Source organism: Sinohyriopsis cumingii, unplaced genomic scaffold (assembly GCF_028554795.1).
Source record: "Sinohyriopsis cumingii isolate HCF-2022 unplaced genomic scaffold, ASM2855479v2 utg002106l, whole genome shotgun sequence".
In the NCBI taxonomy this organism is placed as follows: domain Eukaryota; kingdom Metazoa; phylum Mollusca; class Bivalvia; order Unionida; family Unionidae; genus Sinohyriopsis; species Sinohyriopsis cumingii.
Window position 1 is genome coordinate 750,245 of NW_028316131.1, and position 24,937 is coordinate 775,181.

General features: G+C 33.5%; 1 protein-coding gene across 1 annotated transcript in view; it reads left to right on the forward strand.

Moving 5' to 3' along the window:
- LOC149771144 (transient receptor potential cation channel subfamily M member-like 2) overlaps nucleotides 1-19,062 on the forward strand; it is a 36,175-nt gene extending 17,113 nt beyond the window's left edge. The window contains exons 4-6 of the mRNA XM_089948813.1: nucleotides 2,499-2,688; nucleotides 6,563-6,653; nucleotides 14,548-19,062. Of these exons, the coding sequence (XP_089804939.1) occupies nucleotides 2,499-2,688; nucleotides 6,563-6,653; nucleotides 14,548-14,552 (286 nt within the window). The 3' untranslated portion in view covers nucleotides 14,553-19,062. The remainder of the gene's footprint in view (nucleotides 1-2,498; nucleotides 2,689-6,562; nucleotides 6,654-14,547) is intronic.
- The last annotated feature ends 5,875 nt before the right edge of the window (nucleotides 19,063-24,937 follow it).

The window sequence follows — 24,937 nt, forward strand, 5'->3', positions numbered from 1 at the left end:
TAAGTCACAAAAATGTTTTTAATAAATGAGATTACTTCTTCATATACTGAACGTTGTCAAGAGCTTGATCACTGGGCAAGGACAAAACCAATGGACTTTGGAGACAGTGTCTAATATAAGGCCACTGTTACTGAAAGAAGGAAAATGGTTTCCGCACACTAGCATTTGTTCTCACCTCATACATGAAAATAAGTTTGTGGCATTAAAAGGAGAAATGGTTTCTGCAAGAATATTTTTGCTCTCGAAAATGTACTCTTTTCAACATTTTTATTTATTCACGTGTAAAATCTTTTTTACTGTATTTACTCAGAGTCGCATCTTCCACCTACGTATTAAGCAATACATACGTAGATAAGGTCGACATTTGAGTGTAGCAAAAAACTTAAATTCCTTTTCCAGTCCCCCACTGCTATGTGAAGTCTAATATGTTTGCATGTTTAGATAAATCACAATAAAACAAGAAAAGATGGCTCGCTTTGTAATAAGTAAACTACGTTCGGAAACACGACCACTACAGAGAGAAATGAAAGTATTCTCCGCGGAACCGGCAATTACCGCAGTAAAAATGAATACACTTTATCCACCTTACCTAAACAGTCAGGTTAAATAAACAAAATCGTGGTGGAGGCAATACTGTGTTGATGTATTGAAATATGACTTATCAATTGTGAGAAAGTAAACAAGAAACAATGCTCGTCTGTGTTTCCTGCCAAATACTTAAACATAAGAATCAGACCTTACTAAAATTGATTTAAATTGACTAATATATAAGGTACGAGACAGATAAAGGGATTTGTTTGTTAAGAGATACAATCAATTTAAAATTAATCGAAACTGTGTCAAACACGAATGAAAAGCAGTCTACCTAGCCGTTATATATTCCCAACACTGTTACAAAATTCTTTGGAGAACAGCTTCTGTGATGAAAGCTGGAACGAAATGAAAACGGTTATGTAGTTAAAGCTCACTGCCCCGAGAAAATGTTTAGTCATTATTTCCCATTAAATGTACTTGAATATTAAAGTAAAACAAAATCGCTGGGTAAGAGAAAGTTTTATTCAAAACATCCTGGGACATCAGTGTAATTAAATGTGCAACTGAACACGAGAATGACCTGCTGCATCTCCCCAGCATTTACACTTTGAAAACAAGACCCAAATCAATACATTTGTTTTAAATCTGCGTTCCCAAAGAATATCCTCTGCTAAGCAAACCAAGAGTGCTATTGTTCGCTGCTTTTCTAAAAAAAAAAAACTAATGGAATCGACTGAACAGTGGAAATGATATGTGTTTAACCATTTCATCGTGTGATCCTGAATCGATACTAGATCATGAGAAATAGACAATCAAACCATTTACTTGAAGTTAATAAAACCCGACCTCCTCGCCATTGTGATGTTTTCTTCACAAGTAATGTCTTGTGTCTATGGTGCGACGTGGGATAGGTTAGAATGTATTAAAATAGTATGACTCTATGGAAAAGCTAATTAAAAGATATAATTTCCTGGGTTGCGGGTATACACAATTTTATTAAATTGGGTCGTGAGTTAAAAAGATTAAAAACCACTGACCTAATAGTCATAAGTATGCGCATTTAGATATTTAGAAATTTTTACATACTGTTACAATAGGCCTAGAAACTTTTTCATAGGTTTTTATGCTAATATACTAGGAGTTTCTACTTTTTCCTTACTACTTACTACGTCTTACCTGCTTATGCAGTAGGATTTTGTCATTGCTGTATTTATTTAGTCTCATCCATGTTGAATAAATTATGGTCCTGGACAATTAACTTAATATACTCATATGTAATGTTGTTGAAACCATCAAAATCCCAATAATTATTAAATATATTTTGAATCAATTTGATAAGAACAATGACTTACAGGCTTATATGTTTATTATTATCAACAAGATATTTTGACAGAGTTGTAGCCTTGCTGAACAAACTAGTATCCTTGCAATGTAAACGATATATCTTAAGGACCTTTGAAAAGTATTTTCAAGCAATTTGGTACACACATTTTCTTCTCATACTTAAAATGGCATTATGGTTTCATCTTACATATTCAATTTTGGACACAGTTATAACCATGGCTAATCCGCTAAACATCTTTACATGGGATATTACTTTTAATCACGAAGGCTCCAGAATCGTGCAATATATTCTAATGGAAATTTCATATGAAGATTATCTTAGATGCTATATCCCTAGTTTATGTTTTCTTGTCTACTCCATATTTGACATAGTTATTGTTTATGTCGATTGACTATATTTTGCCATGGGTCTTGGTTTTAGTAATCGTATCATAAGAACTCTTGAACATAATCTGATGTCATTTTAATGTTAGCATTGTTTCGCTTACCTCATGTTACATCTTATTATATAAAACCTTAATTATATTTTGATATAATGCAGGATACTGGGTGACGCTATTTCTCTGTATATCAAAACTGTTGATGATTTATATTATTATTATTATTATTATTGAAATCAGATTGGACCAACTGGTGAAAAAATTCGACAGGCATCTGCAAACTATATCTACAAAGGAACCTAAATCTAGCAAAAATCGAACTGGTTCTTCGATTGGACAGAATACCGTGACTGCTACTGAATCTAGTTCAAGAAATTTAGAGACAAAGGTAGCAAATATAGAGAGAAAGGTGAAAAATATGGAGACAAAGGTTTGTAAATCAATTGGACATATCATTAACCAAAACATAAATTGATTTTTAATACATTACCTGATCATAATACATTATGATAACCTCTACTAGCACACAAACAAATCCATAACATGTGAGTCAAGTTAATCCATAACATGTGAGTCAAGTTATTACCATATAGTATCGCTTGTAGTGGCAATTATTGTCACCGAGATGGAACTCAGTTGCTACTTGTTTCCTACTTGATAGGAGATGTTTGGTGCCTAATGTAATCATTCGCCAGGTACTATCTCTGATTGTTTTTGTTGAGCATTCTTCTATTAAAAAGTCTAACAAACAATTTTTGCAATTGCCTTTTCGCAACACTTTTGGTGATTCTTAGAAGTTTTCTCATCATTGATGTATGTTCCACCTATTCCATTCGCAATGTTCACATTATATACCAATAGCTGGGACTTCAGATGCCATTTTTGTTATAAGATAAGCTAACCAGTTTCACCTTAATTGTCTACATATATTGTCAATATTACATAAAAGGCATCACAGTATATTTATTATCTTTCATCCCATGTAAAGCAGAAGGTATTATTCTTCGTTTGATTTGTTTACACCATTTTTGAGGCTATTGTGTTTTTTTATTATTTTGTTCCTCATTAATACGATACATTTTGAAATTTAACTTGTTTATACAAGGTTACAATTGCTACCTATTTTACAGAGTAGTTAAAGTAGGTTCTTTGTTAAAATAAGTTTATAGTCAAATAGCTTTATCCAAGACCTGCTTATTATACATTGGAGATTTTATCTCCTGTAGATCAGGCTATATCAACACACTTGAACGTCTGTAGAGACACACCTGAACGTCTGTATATACACACCTGAACGTCTGTATAAACATACCTGAACATCTTTATAAACACACATGAACGTCTGTATAAACACAAATGAACATCTGTATAAACACACCCGAACGTCTATATAAACACACTTGAACGTCTTACATATAAAATTTAGAAATGGTAAGAAGGAAATATGTTCATTTCATTGTAAATATAAAACTGTATGGATTTCCATGAATTAAGTCAAATTCATTATGACCGAAAATCTATCTCATATTTGTTTATCCCTACTGTTAAGAAGACAAAGTTTGTATCTTTGTTTTTGACTACTAGGCCACGTCACTTCCTCATACTTGAGGACAAATTTCAAACAGATTTCATACAAGTAGTGTGATCCAGATTGTGGAGTGAACCAAAAGGTTTTTATCGACTTGAATATGACCATCGCAAGATCGATGTGTTGTGTGAATTGATTTGAATGTTTAACGTAGCTTTAACAATGTTTCAGTCATAACGATACGATGTCTGCAATATGCCAGTCTATACTGATGTCTATCACTCGGGCATCATGCATGTAGCATGATGTCCCACCCAGTCACATTATCCTGACACCAGGCCACCTAGTCCTAACACTAACTTCTTAATGCTGAGAGCCTAGTGAGGCAGTTGTTAGTACCATTTTTGTAAGTCTTTGATATGACTCGGCCGGAAATCGAACCTACGACCTCCCGCATCTGAGGCGGATGCTGTAACGACTATATCGAAATGTCACTAAGGATCAAATTTGTGTGGATCAGATCAACAATCTTACTGCACATGTTTGATCAGGTATTTAATTAGGGGCTTAAACTTCGCCTGTAGATCATTACCTTCAGAAAGCCTTGATATTAATGAAAATGAACCATTGCTTGCATCACATCTAAGCAAAATCAGCTTATTGGTACATTTCCGAGCTATCCTCTGACCACTCAAGCCTCACAGTTGATGTCCTTGGATTTACCAAAACCATTCTTATTTGGAAGAAATCTGTATTCCACTTCTGAACATCTGAATTTGTTCTCGACAAATACTACTCAAAGTAATACTGCGACTGCAGAATTCTCTTTCCCCAAATCATTACCGTAATAAGAACTTTCTGTGTTGTGAAATAAATCCCAAAATATCATAAAAGTTAAATCACATGTCCAAAGTATAAATTATTCCAAATGAATTCCAGTGGTGCTTCGAATGAATTCTAATCTTGGCTGTGCTGATGTACTAATTGCATGGATTAGTATTAATGTCCTTGAATGAATTCTCACTAATTTATACATTGTGATTTTTACCTTATAACGAATGTTTTTACTTTAAATATTATTAATTATCATCTAGAATTCCATATAAACTATGTCAAGCTTACATCCGTCTACCCATCAGTTCCCTCGTCTCGCTACCCCTCAAACCCAAGCAAAATAGAATAAGCCATTTGTTCAAGTATGTATATTGTAAGACATATGAACTGGCATGGCTCCGCGGTTAATTTGATAAACTACAATCAAAGAGAGTGGATTGTCGAAACATACCATACTTAGTACAAAATAATAGACAGGTCTTGCGGTACCATAAATCCCCAAACCAACGAGCCACCAACCATCACCATATGATAAATCATTTATGATGAGATGGGTTTCAAACCCCCTCTCTAAATTAACTTTACCTTCCTAATCAATGTGAAACGTATTCTATCTCATTGGTATTTTCCATCTACAAGGATAGTTTAAGTTCAGCCCAGTAATTGCATTTTGCATGCTGGGTCTATTCAATGCAGACATATATCATATGAGATGTCTATTATATGTCAGTGGTGGCCAAAACCTTACTCATAAGATTAAATGACCATAGGTTTGCAACATAGAAAATTCCCTGAGATATTGGCAGGCAAAAAGCATGCTGATTATTTTGGGTAACAACTGTTTTCGATTATTTCGTCAGGCAAGGGTGAAACAATTTTCAAATTTGCTGCATACTTGATTGAAATTTTATCTTGTATTATTCATGGTGACAAATCCACATTTGATATCTGCCACATGACAGGCATGCACAGTGTCCTAGTGGACTCACTTGTCATACAAAATCAAATAATCAACAACGAATTGATTGATTCACAAGTCCTTATTCAGTAGAATCTGCTCCCATTGAGCAACTCCGTAAAGTAATGGAGCTCCCAACGTTTGTCCACCGATACTTAGTAGCTCAGAATATTTGAGGGTACGTAATGCCATAACAGTGTCATTTACCCACACGTTGCCAGCTTCTTGGCAAAAAAAACCAGGAACATGCACATTAAAACTCAACCATTGTGGCAGAACTGCTGTCTTTTCAGAACAAATAATAAGGCGTGATTATCACTGACTTTGCTTGCTAAAGTTGGAGTGACTAGAAATTATGTCATTGGCTTTGTTCCGGCACCTACTCCATATTTATTGCGAACTCTGTGCTTTGACAGCAGTGTTTAATAACACCTGAGAAACTAGTTATGATTGCAATACTGGTATCATAATTACTGAAGATTAAAACAATGGTATAATATGATTGGAGAAAGAAGTCGTCAATAGTTTTTAATAGCTCCAGATCGACACCAGATGCTGGCAATGAATAATTTAATCAACTTACTTCATACAGTCTAGATTATCATGTTTGCTCGCAGATGCGTGAAAATGAATATCGGTGTAAACTGCAATAATCTTTGTTTCCTCTTTTTATTGGTGTCGATGATTGTTTTAAATGATATACTCGCAAAAATGGGTACTTTACCAAAACCACGTAATGTGAAACCCACTAAAATAAAGTATACGGATATAAACTTGTTTTGAAAGACAGGTTGTTTCTATGTAATACTTTCCCGATCATAATAAGAGCTCAACCTCATAAAGCCTCGCCTTAGCTACGTCTATAGAAGGGTGGGCACTTCACATTCTGGATTACCCTAACCCATTTGAACATTGCCCAGTGGATACAAAACTTTACTATTCTAGTTGAATAAAAATCATGTGATTAATAATTTTTCTTTACAGTTGGATTTCATGTCTGAACTGTTGCAATCGATCGACCACAAACTTGGAGCCAAACAGACACTCACTGGTGAAACTGATGTAAAAGTAGAAGGTATTATTCTTTGCGTTTGATTTTCCGTAACACTATTTTAGAGGCTTTTGTGTTTTCATTATCAAAATAATGATGAGTATGTTCATAATCAGCTGTTAAATACATGCTTTAGCAAGCTTTCAGTGTTTAGTGTAGGATGTTGTTTCAACCCCCATGGCTGTTTCAATACTACCTCACGTGACCTCGAAGTAACTGCTACACAGCAATGCTTTTCGTGAATTTGTTGCAGTCATAAAGTAATTCATCTGCTATATTTCTTCTTCAAAATACATTATTATATCATTATGCTTAAGGGAACTATCACTAACTAGCATATATTGTCCTTCTAGTTAGACGTTTAGCTATGGGACCTCAATCGTGTATAATTATATATGTGGCGGTCAGATTGATCAACCCTTAATACACTGTAGTGATTACTTCTACACGACCTGAACAGCCTGTTTTCCTCTGTTAGAGAGAACTAACAATCCAAGACTATCTGGTGCAAGCAAAATGGATTTTCCCTTCAAATGGGAAGTATTCTCCATCCATCTTATCAACATTTCTAGCTTATTTCTCTCATCAACGTTTACTATTTCGAGTTTCTACATATTTTACTTATAGGTGCCATGAGACATACCTGCAAAGTCACTAATTCTTTCCAATGAATATAGACCTGAAGCATAACAAACTTAAATTGTTTTTGTATATGAAGCGTTTTTCTTCTTTTGCATTTTTAACACCATGTTAGGTATTTTTTATTTAATTTAAATCTTATTCAAATGAATTGTGCATTTGTTAGATTTAATTATTTAGACCATTATATGCTATTATAATGTAACTTTATTTACTGGAATAGAGCCCAGGTCTGACCGATTTTTAAAAAATATGTTTGATGTAAACAATTTTATAAAGATAATGTTTCTAAAGGTGACCTAGTTCCTGGCATTGATTAAAAATTCAGTGATAGTTGTAGTAAACAATATTTCTTTTAAATTCTTTCCCAGAGTAAAAGTCATTGATTTCAGTTAAGACCATACTGGGATTACATAACAAATAACATGTGTTTATTGTTACAAACTTTTGGTTATTATAGAAGGATGAACTATTGACCTCCCTCTGGGCATCTTTTGCGTCTTGGTTCTACTTATTTTTAACGTTTTTGTCATTCGTGCCTTAACACTTGAGAAGTCAAGTTGTTTTATGTTTGGCCATTTTTATGCTAATTATTTTATTTTATTCAAATTATTTAGATTTCAAGTAATTGTTTTCCCTGGAAATACTAGTGCTCTAAATTAATTCTTACACAAAAACATTTATCGAAATGTATAGAGATTTCAAACACTGGAATAATATTTTCTGTGATTCAACAAGAGGCTGTTGATACTGCAGCAATTCAAAGGTTACAACAGACGTCATCATCTTCCATTTTGGATTTCATCGTGATTCGAACTCAGTTTCGCTTAGGAGTGTTTAAGAACAGGACATCTATTTTTTAATTTGTGGACTAATTCTGGATTTGTTTCGTAAAGCCGAAAGTTCTTTTTCTCATTTTTATCTTGTTTTCTAAGGAAATAAACTGTTTATGAACTTTTACAAAAACTTCTGTCTTTACTTTTTTCGTGATATTTTTTGTAAGAGCCTAAACACGTAACAATTAAATACCACCTATGCTATGTTACTTCTGCTAATAATGTGAAGTTTAGTGCTTCTTATTTACAGGTACTAAGTACGGTTTGTGTGGTAACTTATGAAGTTAGGTGAATATTATATAGGGTCTCTAAATATACTCTGTTTGGTAATGAATTGAACCTGCTGAATATCAATTACTATTTACACAGTTGATATATGTATATAGTATCTGTATATAATACTGCAAGTAGGCACTGCATATAATATTTGTAGCAATTATATTAAACTAAACGAATGCTATACTGGCACTATGTACAGTCTGTGTCAGATAAAATAATACTATTATGGTTGTCAAAATTAATAGTCAGAATCATTTGCCCTCACAACATTACATACCTGATAGTTATATTTTTCTTGCTAACATGTTAACGTACATATTATCCTGGATACAATATGCTGTAATGGGACAGATAACTTTAGATTGCTTAGCAGTGTCTTCTATCACCTGAATTTATCAATGCAAATTCTGCACTGGTCAGATATCAGTGTGTTGCATCATATGGAATCCTCAAGAAAAATCATTCATACATTTGCGCAATATGACATAGCAGCATGACTTGTCAGAACATACAGTGGGGTAACTCATGGCACTTACTAATGACGGACTTCCTAAATTCCCATTAGGAAGAGGTAACCAGACCACATTTGGTATGGATCATGAAACTGTATCCTTCCATGTGTTAGAAATCAGTGCCAACTTATGAAACAAATGTAGCAGAGAAACAACCAGGTGTAGGTACTTCATTATCATGTGTGACATAGGGATTATAGTTACACACTGGTACAGGGAATACCTCAACACATTCTGCAATGAAATTGGTTTCATGTTGTGGTTGATGTAGATATATGCATACATTGAGAAGATCTCGTTGATCGGAATAAATTTCCTGGATAGAAACTATTCAATCATTTCTCCTTTAGACAGTGAATGGTCAGTGCTAACCAAGCACATGGAAACAGGCAGTGTGACCAGTAGTATGTAGCAGACTTAGATATTCGTGAGGAAGTCGGGACTGGTTTTCCATCAATTTTCTAAGCGAAGGGAATAGATCTAATCATTATTGACATTTATTCTCACAAAGTGGGTAAATTCACGATTGCTTGGATTCACGTCACTTCTAAGTCAATCGAACCTATACAATTTGAGGATCAAACTAAGGTTGAATAGCTTTACACGTCGATTTCACTTAGGCGGCCTCTGTTAACCTTGTGAGGGAGGAATGTTTGTCAGTGGATGCCTGGCCTAGGCATATGAAGACCGTTGACTAGACAGCTAGGAACCCACCGTCTGCAAATGACACATTCATCCAAATTTCACCTCCATAGGGACGCTGCATTAAACACCTCAAAGATTTTGCTGGAACAACTTCAACATCTGTCGAGGCTAGATCTACTTGACGGAGAGTCTATTATGTCAAAAGGGCTTCCCAAGATCTCATGAAACAAACTACTATTAACTGTCTGTGGTTCCATATCCATAACACCATACAGTTAAGTTGGTACTAATTCAGGTCATGTAATCTCAGAAAATATGTGACGGTTATATCTTCAACATAGAAAGACTGTATTCCTATCACTAAAGGGATGACAACATACAAAATACCATTATTATATGAATGGAACAGAGCGTCCGTTGTGCATCCGTCAAACAGAAAGACACAGTCCTCATTTCTTTACTTACAAATTTGCAATATTTCTAGATGGATAGCTGCCAAGTGGATCAACCTGAAAGTAGACAATACTGGGATTCCAAGCGAGACAGATATCCTGGTCAGCCCCGATATTTATTGAAGGTTATAGTTACTGCATCATTCCGTAAGAGAGAGATATTTCAGTCTATGTAAAGGCCAGTTTACAAGGTTGAAAATCAAGCTACCACGCCACGATTTGCCACTTCTACACCAGTGTGTATTGGCAGCGGACCTCGTTATCGAAGGTGTGGTAAACAATACTACCATGTCTTCCCGCCACAACCTGAAGATAATGGACCTCAAACAGTTATAATGTCAAGTGCGGGCCATTCTGATTGATGTATTGAGAAACATGTTAATCTGATATCTACCCTTGTCCAATAGGCTGCAAATGCAGATTTACTGCTTTCTTTTCCCAAATTAATGACGTTTCAATGTTCAATATTAAAGGCAACAGTATTAATCCACCATTGAGTTAAAATATCATATTTATCATGTGATTTGATCTCCTAGTACCAGTGTCGCATCCTTTCATGGCTTTGTAAAAGCTGTAATGTGTCCTTTGGTCATCGTCTAACTTCAGCCTTCATACCAGAATCACGTGTTTAAGATGCTTGTCCTTCTTTCCCTGGCTTCAGCATCAGCGAGTGAACGTCATTTTGATTTGTTTTGATCATTTTTTATGGTTGATGTTATGCAGCTGCATTCAGATGGTCGCACTCCAACTTCGTTTCGTTCGATGTTGCACCAGAGGCAAGAAATGTAAGAACTGAGGCCGAATGTATATCACTCAAGTTATCAAACCATCGTTTTGGCAGTATAGAACCTCCAAATGACAACATATGTTAGATTCATTTGGCAGCTAATTATGGGGCTATACCCCTTTAATGCAGGAATATCCAGAAACATAATACTTAGAGGTAGGGTGCAAATGCTATTGAAATGTTATTTTGTTATGAAAAATAAATTTAATTATGAAATATTTACATGCTTGATTACCACATTTGTGACACTTGCAAGGAATATATGAGAGCAGTATAGTAAAAGCATGGTGAATATATTCCCTAAACTCACCCTATCCATGAAACAAGAGCAAACTACATTTTAAATAAGTATACGTCTTCATTCGTTTGTTAGATTCATTCATAATTAAATTCATATTTCAAACATATCACGTGAATTAAATAGATTTTAATGTAAATAGCTGTCATCATACTGACATACTTCATGTTCTTATTGACAATGTCAAGTCTCCTTGGGAAAATATCAGAGATAATTAGACAAAATATAGTAAGCCAAGATAATTTTGTATGGAAGGATAGCTTGTTGTTAATGTCTGCATTCAAAATAACTTATCCAGCTTTCATGAAACAATGATTGCTTTGGTCCAAGAATGCACCTCACTTGGGTTGTTGTTGTTGCTTTTGTATGATAAAGGAGGCGTCAATTTGTCAATTTGCATTCAAAAGTTTATTGAACACTCACAGGCACATTTACACACACACACACAAACACACACACACACACACACACACACACACATATATATATATATATATATATATATATATATATATATATATATATATATATATATATATATATATATATATATATATATATATATATATATATATATATATATATATATAAGTACGTGTGTGTCTAATTTGAAAGTTGAAGAGAAAATATCATGCATCATGCTATAGCATTATAACAAAAATAATTATTCGTATCAATGTTTCATTGGCATAAAACGGAACACTTTTCTTGACTGATCTTGTTAATAATACGTTACTTTGAACTCTAACATCGTCTTGAAACTTAAAGAGGTACAAATTTACATAACAGTGTTTGTTTAGATGTAACTGACTGCATATTGTTTGTTAATATGTAGGTGATTTTGGGCTATGAATATATGCTGAGTTGCAAGTGTAATGTGATGCATACATCTTGAAACAGTACTGGTTATATGTTTTTTTAACCTATGTATATTTAATTAGACTGATATACTGTATATTACAAGTCGCTCCCCATAAAGTTGAAATCATTCCAACTACAGCGTATATGCTGTAACATTTTTGTATACAATGGACACAAACTAAACATGACCGCTCCTGTGACCTAAGTGGTTAGAGCGTCTGCATCGGATGCGGAAGGTTGCTGGTTTAAACCCAGTCATGCAAAGACTTATAAAATTGGTACTGGCTGGTTTCTTGCTAGGGGCTCAAATGATATATTAAAGAAACCCTGCTCTGCCATGCAAATGTTTCATTTAGGTGCATATTATATGTGGGCAATAAGTAGAGTGACGAAAGTGATAATATGAAGAATTGTATTAAAACTGAGGTTATATTTCAGATTGTATTAACTATTCAGTACAAATTTATTGAAACGTCATCAATTCAAAAGAAAGGGCTGGTAGTTAGATGTATTCAGAATTGATGTCTTTAAATGATAGATGGGAGTGGGTGTTTTGAAGTTAATTTACCTAAAACATCTGCTTCGTATTCTGCATAAACTAAGATAAAATAAATTTACTAGCATATATTTCTTCTTGTGCACGAAGAATATTTCGTATTTTTTTGTATTCTTGATTTTTTTCATTATGGCAGTTAATAATGTGGAGAACGAATTATCCTATTTGAATTGATATCATGTCTGTCATGTCATATGACATACTATGACAATGATATATCACCTGTCACCTGAACTGGTCAATGTCTATCCTGTACGGATCTTTCCCAGGGTGGTAGCTCTGTCTTATAGCACCTGAATTAGTTGTTGCAAGTCATAAACATATGGTCCAGAACACCCTCTGCTGTCTCTCTGCACAAGCAAATCAGTCAAAGTCAACGCAAATCTTGTACAGAACACCTAGCACACTATTCGGTTCAGGCAAATCCTAAACATTTCTGTTCCAGTAGCGCCTTCTATCATATGAAAAATAATGTATTTCCTGTACCGGTCATGGACGGACAGTATATCAGTGTTTCCAGTCACCTGAACTGACTTGATCAATGTACTTATAGGCTGTAGTAAACGAATAAACGGAGATAAATGATGATGATGATATTTGGAGCATTACCTTATCGTGAAACAAAACGTCAGTTATTATGTCAGGTTTTCGCTAATTCCTTATGATTCGCTTACTTTACATTACATTACCAATTGAGTGCTAAGAAGTTCAGACGTGATATCTCTCTTCTCTCGCTCTCACTCTCTCTTTCTCTGTATATATATATATATATATATATATATATATATATATATATATATATATATATATATATATATATATATATATATATATATATATATATATATATATATATATATATATATATATATATATATATATATATATGTGTGTGTGTGTGTGTGTGTGTGTGTGTTGATGGTAATTAACATGCATTTTTCGTGCAATTGCATTTTAATTGCTGCATCTTCTTTTCTATTATCTTGTCGAAATATCTAAGGCATTTAAAAACATTGCTTGCATTGTTAATGTTATCTTGTAATTTGTGTACAATCGAAATCTCTTTCATACATATATGCTGAATTTAGGAGGCCCTTCTTACTGTCAGTGGTCATGCCTTTCAGTCGAGCATTTCCTATGAACGTTTTACTTACCAACACTCTTAACAGTATTTATTCAAAAAAAGGTTGCTAAATTACTTTTGGTTATTTAATATACACACCGAAATTACTATAGAATGAATTTAAATAAATCGCGTAACTCGATTATGACTTTTTGTTTCTTTTCAGCTGGTGCACACTTGTCAAAATTTAACCAAACTTTAAATCTTATGTTTCATTCTAAGGTAATATCCCCATGTCATTGTTGTTTATTTATTTTAACTCCTTTCTAACAGTTTCTAAATACATCTCATTTCCATCTTATGTCATTCAAGTCTTCATTGACTTAATTGTTCATCTAAAATGTCAGGTGTTCGTTATTTCCTGTTGATTCACTTACTTTGAGCTAGGATAAAACCTGATGAAATCTTGCGCAACGATGAGCGTCTCGAATGGTCAGAGCTAATAAAAAAGTAACGATGATTTAGCGATGTGGTCTAATATTATCAACAACAGGACTCAATATTCCAAATAAAACGTTTCTGTGCCGCGTTATGATGCGTTGCCACTCTTTATCCTGACAATAGTATTGTTCTAAAATGGAATGAAGGTGTAGCCTGATAAAACACTCAAACTGGACAGATCATTTTAGGACAGATACTTTTAGAATCATTTATCCCGCAAACGTTTGCGCTGTGTCTAAATATGTCTTTATCGGCTTAATTTAGATGTGGAATATATTTCCCAACTACAGATAAAAGTAAGGAATTTTGCGTGAATTCTTAGGTCACCCTGTGCACTGCCCTATAATATATGTTAGCGACTGCTGAATAAGTGTGTTGTTTACGGTTTTGAAATGACAGTGGGGATCGGATTTATGTCAATGTACTACAATTGTTAATTTATTATTGTACTGTTTAACCTGATAATTTTATTTTATTATTGTATTTCAGACTAATGCCACTTATCTTCTGGCAAAATGGCTGGCTCATTCCTATGTCCTGCAACTCCATAGCGATCATATATACAAGGAACGTCCTGAACTCGGTGGCAAATCAGTGAATACCTGCTTCTGAGGACAATAAATCCATACCTGCTATGTTTTTTTTGTGCATAGGTTGAGCACGTTGCATGAGGTGCCTTTTATAATTGTCAGCACTATATGGTTTTAATTACCAAGAAATAAAATTGTAGCTTGAGTAGTATATAAATTGAATGCACTAAACTAAAGAGACATTCTTAGTAGCAGTCTTTACATTAACTGGTACCGATATAATAGATTATTTTATTGATCGATTGTGTATATTTGATATCATAGGCAAGCTAACTGCCTGTTTTGTATGTATAATACACGAATGTAGTTTTTTACCTCTGTTCTTTCTTCGTACGGTTCATGAATTAGAGTTTCTCGACAGCTATTTTCAGCGTAAAATTATACTCTCATTAGCCTCAGGTAATGAGGCTGGAAAATTTGTATTTACATTTTTCAAGTAAATTAATACATTGGATGTCATTTATCTTGCAGTAACAAGATTACCATAATCATAAATAACATTTCATGCCTAGATGCTATGATTATCCTGTGAAAGCTCTCAATGAAGAACACTCGTGGGATCTTAAGGTTTTCTTTTTTCTGAAATTTTCCCTTTGAAAAAGTTATAACTAGATTTGATATTAATAACAAGATGATTTTGTCGTTGTCGTTGATAAACTTGTTAAATTTGTATGGAGGTATAAGTTATGTTTCACAGCAGTTTCTCTTCCACATGCAGGAAAATATCGAATCTTTGCTAATACTCAGAAAACTTTATTTGAAAGGACTCAAAAAGGATTTTAAAATTATGTAGAGTTTGGACAGGTTCATTATTTAGAGTTTGGATCGTAATGAAGTAATATTGGTTAAATTGCTATAAGACCACGTTTTCTGTACTTAGTGGTAAATACTAGTTAAATTTCGTTCTGTTTATTTTCTGTTATATAACTAAATATCATGGTTTCACCTAATTGTGCATACACTGCAACTGTTTCAAACATCATTAATGGATAACGATTTTAATTGTTTTTCTCATCTAATGTTTATATGGAGACATATTTCTTTTAAGATGTCGGCAATTCAGTTATGAAAGAAAATGTTAATTATTTTACTTTTATTTGCTGTACATTTCAAAACATAATCAATAGAAAATTGCATGACAAATTAGACAATGCGGATCGTATTCTTGAAGACAACGTTATCAGCTCTTATGAATATATTGCTCATGTACAGTAAATCACTAAGAACATTTTTGTAAATGGTCATATTATGTTAATTTATTTCCTAATATATGCAAAGGTTCCGCTATACAGTTATTAAGAACATTTGCGAGAGTGACCAGTTTAAGGAGTAGTTCGCATTTGCAACATGCATGGAAAAAGAGTTTTGGTATGTCTGCATGCTGCTTTCATGAACTGTGACTGATATCGCTTTGTATGTAGTAACTGTGCAAACGTAAAGCAGATCGTTGATTATGATGGTTGTACCTGTGATCGAAAAATGAGATTGCGCTAGTTCAACGTACCCCATTGTAACAGTTTTTATAATAAGGAAAACGAATTTCACCAAGGTAGAAAACATTAGTTTCGGAATGTGCAAGAAATGTGTTATAAAATACATAGACTTTTATAAAACTGTTATTGTCATGTGTTTTCCAATTTACTTTTAACTCAATAAATTAAAAATGGCCAAATAGACCTAGCAGTCGTTTCAGAAGTTTATATCCATAGTAGGTATAAACACCAAGATCAATGGAATCAAAAGTTAATTTAAAAAGACTTAAAGCTATATAATTATGAATTTGTTTTGGATAGGGCATATAGCTCTTTTTTTAATAACCAGGGTAACAAATGAGAAAAACGTAGGGAATTCTTTTTCTTTAAAAATCAAACCAGTATTAAGTACTAAAAAGTAGAGCAAAACAAATGTAGATTGTTTTATAAAACACTTGTAATATGACTGTGATAAACTATATTTCGGCATTTAAATTTTTTGTGTGTTTTAAAGAGAAACTGGAAGCGTATATAACAGTTTTCAGTTCATATCAACATTTTCAGGTTTTGTTCAATATTCAATACAAATTTATTGAAAAGTCATCAACTGTCAATTCATAATTATTCACTTTTATTGAAGTGTTCTTGCAAACGCTTCATCTCATTTCAAACAAGTATTATGCCAGAAATGTAAAATCGCGAAATAATACATTTAAATATATATTTGTCAAAAGGTATGATACATAAAAGTTAGATGTGGACAGAGGAAGCTCATTCCACGAGTTACCTGTAGCTGGTGCACAACTGGCTCGGACAGTGTTTTAGTCCATATCGTACGTTTATTCAAATGAGACTACGGATTAAACACAATTAAGGCCATATTTAAATACTTGACAACTTTAATTTATATTTCTAAGCGTTTGCTTTTTAAAATTATATTTTGAGTTTATTGTATACAAGATAAAGATCTATACAATCATGTTTTAAATTGACAGACGTGCACATTAAAACTTAAACTACATAATACTGATTTTGCTGAATGTGTATACAAATTACAGTTATATAATTGCTCGCTCAGGTCTGCATGTTTTGATAGAACGTGGAACAATTTAAGTTATTTAGAAGATTCAGTTCCTCATTTGCCATTGTCTAAGTGGGCTTTCAATTGCTTTCTTAATAGACAGTGTCCTACAAAAAAGCCGCAAGAAAAGAAATAGAAGGATTTGCTTTCATTGATCCTTTCCGAAGCATATCAAGCATTGCGCAAAATCAAACACCTATTTAACCCAACAACCAATCTAATCCCAGTAAAAAGCAATTTGTTTGAGAACAGATGTGCTTGAGCTAGTGTTCAGTGACCGATATATACCCTAAGTGTTAGATCTAAAAGTGATATTAGCATTTTGCATTTTTGTTGAAAATCACTATTAAAACGTTTTGTTTCTACAATTTGAGCTTTTTCCGTGTATTCTGAACTTTCAGTTATGTATCTATATCCTGGTTATCGATCTGGTGAACTAGTTAGCCATTCAGTCAAGAGCAACGAATATGACCGAGGTACGAATTGGTATTATTGGTATTAGTTGATAGCGCAACATTAGATGTTACAGTCAAGTACTCATATTAGATAGTCAATAAAGTCAGCAGTATTAAAGTAATAGTTCACTTTGCACTCACTTAATTCTGTAGAAAGCATGCATAATTACTAACTTAAGCACTAAACGTTCATTTTTTATGTCCATTTCTCGTAAGTTGTGTATAAGAATTGTATGGAAAAAATGAGGAAACAAACCCAAACAAAACCCGTTCTATTTAGTTGAAAAAGTCCAAAGAGGAGTTCCCCGAGTAGCAGAGTGGTTTAAATCGCTCGGCTTTACCAATCAGTGCCATGCCATTTCTTTATGCATGGGTTCGAGTCTCAAGCTTCTTATGGGTCGATGGTTCTTACCGGGGTTTTCCCCGGGTTTGTCATCAACCAGTTATACTGGCCATCATATATAACATTTGATGCTACGAAATGGCGTTCAATACCATAACAACAACAACAGCAACAACTAAAAATGTGGTGTGGGACTACGTCTGGAATGAATGATCTGGAACTAAGGACTGCCATGATGTGTTTCATGTGGGGCTTTGGAGGTTTAGGCACTTCCTGCACACCATGTTATTTTTGAATAAGAAAACGACAACCTGCATTACAAATTTTGACATCAGTATTACACTAACATTCTGCAAAAATTGTATCTCACTATGTTCGTCATTTTGTAATATATTTTACACATGAAAAGTCAGTAATACAATATTTTATCAACCCAATTCGTATATATCATACATTTATATTAGTATCTTGAACTCACTGATTGTATTAAGAAATCAGAAAGTAGTAACTTATGTAGGTTTTTGTCACTTCACAATAAAACCTTTTATTAATCTTCAGTTTATGCTACTCCATAATAAAATGATACTAGTTGAATAATTGTAGCTTTTCGTTTGCCAAGGCTTTTGACTTGTAAGATTTAGAACATATGCAATTGCATGTCATTTGTTACATTAGTACCTGTAGCGTCCGACTCGGATGCGGGAGGTCGTGGGTTCGATCCCCGGCCGAGTCATACCAAATACTTACAAAAACGGTACTAACAGCTGCCTCGCTTGGCGCTCAGCATTAAGAGGTTAGTGTTAGGACTGGTCGGCCCGGTGTCAGGATAATGTGACTGGGTGGGACATCATGCTACATGTCTGCGGCATGATGCCCCAGTGCTATACATCACTATAAACTGCCACATTGCAGACATCGTAGCGATATGACTGAAAAATTGTTAAAGCTACGTTAAAAATCCAAATCACAACAACAACAACAACAACAAGTACTTGTGTGAGATATTTTGTTCTGATATACATTATGTCTATGGATACTTCATATTTAGCCCGTTTACATGACAGTGTTTTCCTTCAAGCCTTATTTGTACAACAGTTAAATGCATGTAATCCGTTTTGACTAAGACACATTAAGTGGTCAAAGTGTTCTAGTGAATTTCATGATTTTATTAATTGGAAAGGTTGAGCAACAAACATTTATCAAGTGTCATGTTTTGTTTTTCGATACGTATACAGCTAAATTATAAATGGGGAAGTAGTTGAATGAATTGACAGTGTATATAAGATCCTATATACGATTTCAGATGCAAATTGTTATTTTGTTGTACCATAACTACAATAAGTCTTTACACAGCAAATCTAAAATAAAATTTTTAATAGAGCAAAATGATAAAATTGAGCAAGCAATTATTTTATGACTCTTCATATGTAACCAGTGATGTCTACTTACTGATTACAACGTTACTTTTCTATTATTCATGTTATTTGCTACATTTTTAACCCCTGAGTAGATGATTGCTTGCTGTACATAATTTATTATTGTGTAATGAGGTTTAGTTTCCAGTCGCTTGCATGATACAATCTGATGATGATGAAATTTTTGTTATTAGCACATAGTTCGTAGACTTTACATTCAATATTTCCGGGCTAGTATTTTCACAATGGAAGCATGTCACGTTTCTGTGAGTTTTATTCACCCCTGTGAAATCAATGTACATCAATGATAACAGCTAAATGAATATAACCTAGTACAGGCAAATACATTCTATTCACATTAATTCATTATGCACATCTTCCATATCCATAAGCCATTCTTTATCTCCAAAATCTCAGACTGGAGAATGGCTGAGGTATAACCAGTAAATGTAATGATGCGACTATTGACAATATACACAGATGATTATGCAGACTGATTTCCGTCGTACACTCACCAAGGGTCAAAAAAAATAGAAAGCTCTTCAGATCAGTATATATGTCCAGTAATAAAGCATTACTTATCTTAGATCCTCGAGATATTATTAGAAAACATCACATGTTTAAATTAGTATTCATGCACTTTATTATTGGGAACAGGTGGAATTTATCTAGGTGCTTACATGTATGTTATGCATGTAAGTAAACTCGTTTGTTGAGACTTCCTTTATAATATGACATACTAGTATTTATGGACAAATCATGTAAAACATTTATGTAATGCATGTGACTAATCTCCATTTTTGATAAGTCTTTTATAATATGTAATATTGGTGTTAAGTGAGAAATCATTTACAAAAGAAAAAGAATTTGGCATAGGTCTTGTACAAAGGCACATAAAATCAACATCCAGTCAATTAAATTCAATGAGTTGTATTGAATTGACTATTTTTGGTAATTGTACACCTGTATACAAACTATCACAATGTTTGATGTATTTTTAATTGTATAAAAATGTGTGCTATAAGTATAATTGTAATTAATTTAGCAATAATGTTTAGCAATAATGTGTGTAGATTTGAATACACATGGTTTTCTGAGTTTCCCCTATTTCACTGAGTGTGGATAACTAGAATTAGTAATTCTGAATATCCAAGTTGTTTTCGCAATTATGATTTGTTGTGACACTCCTGCTGTTAATGTCCTGCATTGTTTACTTTTGAAATCATTTTTAAACTGTCAATGCTGTTGTGTGATCTAAATGTAATATTCTTCTCTCTATGTTTCAATACTTTGCAAAAGGCTAAACATTTTATTGTGTCGTATAGATACCATTAATAAGCAAAATTGCTGAATATATAGTAGGGATCCATTTTAAGTCTTAAATCTACGAAGCAAGCTATTTTGTTAGGGACAAAATTTGAAAAATGTAACTACAACTTTGCTTTAGCGGATGTACATCCACGTCTATGTTAGTTTTAGTAACGGTAAAAATCAGTACAGGTATTAATAACTGTAGGATGGCAGTGGGTATCAGTAACAAAACAATGAAACTGGCAATATAAATCATTCAACAACGAATATTTACTATATTTTCAAGCTAAGTTAATGATAAAAGAGACCAATGTATGCAATTACACACTGAGCCTTGATTTATTACTTTCAAACTGAATTAATAAAACATGGGTATTCATTATAATAGGTGCTGGTAGAGAAAGAGTAACTGCTTACGTGAAATAAGATCAAGAACAGGTTAACCATATAGTACAAAACGTTATTGTTTACAAGAGTTACCTGATCTCGTGAGGAAAGGTATATTGTAATTATGAAAGCGCCCACATAAATATAAGAAAGTTAAGGCAGCAATAATAACATTATCTCATCTTTACAGACCTTCTGTTGCAATAAGTGCTTCTTGTTTCCTTTGTCCCTCTTGATATGTGTGTCACCCAATTCTGGAGGGAGACGGACCGTTTCCACTGCCTTTCGGATGCTAAATGCAACACTACAAAGAATAGCAATTGCATTTTCTTTTCAATTTGTTTTCTTGATTTGAAACTAAAGTATATGCGTTTTTGTTTATTTTTTATTGTTTAAAGTAGTAGTTTTCATTATAATAATGGATACATTTTTTGCATTTTTTCAAATAGACTTTTTAGCACGGTTTGTAACATGTTTCAGTGAGGCTATGGGATTACTAATTTTCTTACACTTTCTAAAGATACTATTTTAGAATATATTTTGTTAGTTTTTCAAAGTGGCTATGCAAGTACACGTTTAACTATATTTTCAGAGAAGCGACGGTTTATACTTTTGATTCATTCTTTCAAAGAGACCATACTAGTACACGTTTTGTTACATTGTCAAAACAGTTATAAGAGTACAAATTTTGCAGATTGCAAATGATGAATTGGTCCTGCTCACAGAACACTACAAATCCGTTAGAGGGAACGTTTTGTCTATGGATTTCTAATGGAGACCAAATATAACTCTTCAGGTTATTTGGATAGACATGCTAGTAGAAAATATTGTAATCGTACAACAACATTTTAATAATAGCTTTTTAAAAACAAAATTGACTGAAAAAAATAAATAAAATTCTTCTAGTACTACAGTACATTACTATTTACAACCACCAGGGTTGAATTAGTGTTGAATACTTGTTTAGATGCTTAAACAATATAGTCATTTTGTGTTTTGTTATGATCTAACCTAATTAAACATACTAATATTTTTAACAAATGCTAACATTGTTTGATCAGTTTCAAATAAAATTAAATAGTAAAATTAAATAGTGTTCTTGGTTCTGTTTAGTAGAATTTGATTATTTAGTTTATGTAAGAAACACAATATATAGATTCAGCAAAAGACCAGATAACCATGTTACCTATATTCCTGTTAGTAAATCCACAAAACATTTGACATCACTAATATATTTTCAGAGCCAGATTCGTAACAACAATTCAATGGAAAAATTTCAAATACCAGTTTTAATTTAATGAAACACACGGCCCTTACTATTTATGAAACATGGATTGCAATTAATCATCACAGTGAATCTGACCCCAAATGTAGCATATGAACGTGGAGAGGAAAAAGCAACCTCCTAATTTCTAGATATTTAAATATGATTTTGTGGCCACTCACTATGATGCATGGAGCTATCTAATAAACATAATAACCTTGAGAATATTGTCATTACCTGGCCGCTAATTTGTTAAAATCAACATTTCTCCTTGGTTATGTATACGTCTTTGTTCGTATTCTATAGGTTAACCTGAAATTTATACGGATCACTACTTCGTATGCTAACATATGCACTATCAGTAAATCATGAGAAGGCAAGCAAGGCTGGTATTTGGGTCCCTTAATGACGCCCTTAGGATGGGTCCCTTGGTACTAACTGAAATGTTGTTCATAGCCTAAAGTATTATAGACTTACTAGACATTACAATATATAATCATCATGAGTGCGTGTGGGTGTGCCCCACTCGATAAATTAATAATCCCACTTTGCCGGAATTAAGCCGACGTACATGACTGAATGGGCAAAATATGTCTATATTTAAAGATCTGTTCATCTACTATACAATTACATATGTATTAGGTTCCTAAGTTCCTGATGAAAAACAATACCAATCTCCTGCATACCCTTAGTCGCCATCTTCGGTTCTTTACTTGGAATACATTGAGATCGCTCATACATGACAAAATATACAGCTTCTCCAAATACTTATGGCTAAGTTACTTATGCAGCAATCGAAGACCAGTGGATCCCTCAAAACCCACTAGAAACATGCCTAGGGTCATAGTATAGAACAAATTCATAGCTCTAATATATACATCTGCATAAACTTCACACGAGACGGGGTAAATAAAGTACAATACATAACAAAAACACATTAGGTCGACAGTCCTCCTCGTAACCATTATCTAATGTTAGAATTGTATCTGTAGTATTTTACAATTGGTATTGTCTGTCTTCGAATAGTATGACATGACTTGTATTAGATGAATTTGCCCCATCTGTCTACACACTGTTCCTTTCCATGTTGGTCTGCATATGCACTAAATGTCATGCACATTTCGCAATATCTTCCAAAATATATATATATATATATAAACATCACTCGATACATTATGAATAAATTCATAGCACTAAGATTGATTCTAATCTGGTTAGTGTGTAGATTGTATAAAACAATTTGCAGATAATAAGAATCAAATTGGCTGGTTGAATCTGGTAACTGTGTCAAAACATGTGTAGACCGACTCGTTAACTCAGTTGAAAAAGTATTAGGTCCGACATCCACCCATACCATTCTGGGTCGACTGCCTCATTGTGTCCTTCAAAAGAACACAAGTCCCACTTCTTGTTAAAACTGCTCGAGTGCAGTTACGAAAAAGGACCAACAAATTAAGCTGTTTCAATAGCACAACTCTAGTGCTTGATAGCTTTGACTAGAAGTTATATCGATACATAGAATCAACTATCGATCGTTTTTAGTTTTAGCCAGTTGCAGATTGTAATAGTGATTTCACTTCCAAATATCAGCTGCAGGAAAAGTGATCCAATGCAGAAACTAGTTGCCAACGTTATTTATTTCAAAACTTATATAGACGTTTGTGTTCATACGAAATCAGTCTATTACGTGTTCCAGCAGCAACCTTCATAAACGTCCCTGTGGTTTTATATCCCGTCGGTCTTGGTAATACCTTGAAATAAGGATTGATATTCATTTTGATGTCACCGAGTTTCACGAGATTCTAAGTATGGGCTGAAACAATGTTATTAAGAGCAAATAAAAGTTCAAATGAAACAGTACATGCTCATAAACCTGCTGATTTATATATTGTTTGTAAAGTTAGTATACGTGCTCTATCTCTTTATTTCCATCTCTCTCTCTGTCTCCCATTGTGTTTTGTTTTCTTCTTGAAATTGTATGTCTTTTGATGTAGACCTATTAATATATTTTATTTATTTTGGTGGTGGTTTCTATAGATCTTTTTGATACATTTTAGTTTGGATGTGAACTATATCTATTATACAAAGAGCGAAACCAAACATCGTCAGTATCAAACAGCCCATTCTTTGGTACTTGTGTCAGGCACATATGCCTGTTGTATCTGATGGCCTAGAGTAGTCGTTTACATTAAAACTCTTTGAAATGGTGACTTGATCAATTTCCTTCTGCATTCAAGTCTAAAATATTTTCGGCATCGTGTGTTCCCTCTTGGTTCCTTCCAAATTTTGCCATCCCTTTAATGTTACTCCAGATATTCTTCCCAATCGGAAGTTATTTTCAATTTTATGTTAAAGTTATTTAATTGGATACCACTAGGTTATTGCCAATGAATAGTCTTCAGGGCATACATTGGTATTATTCTAACCCTATTGTTGAAATACGACTGGATTTCTGTTGGTACCAGCTATATAAAGCTGAATACGTACAGATCACCGACTATATGTGGGAAGTGTTTATGATAATGGTAGATATACATGTCAAATAATTTGAAATAGGATTA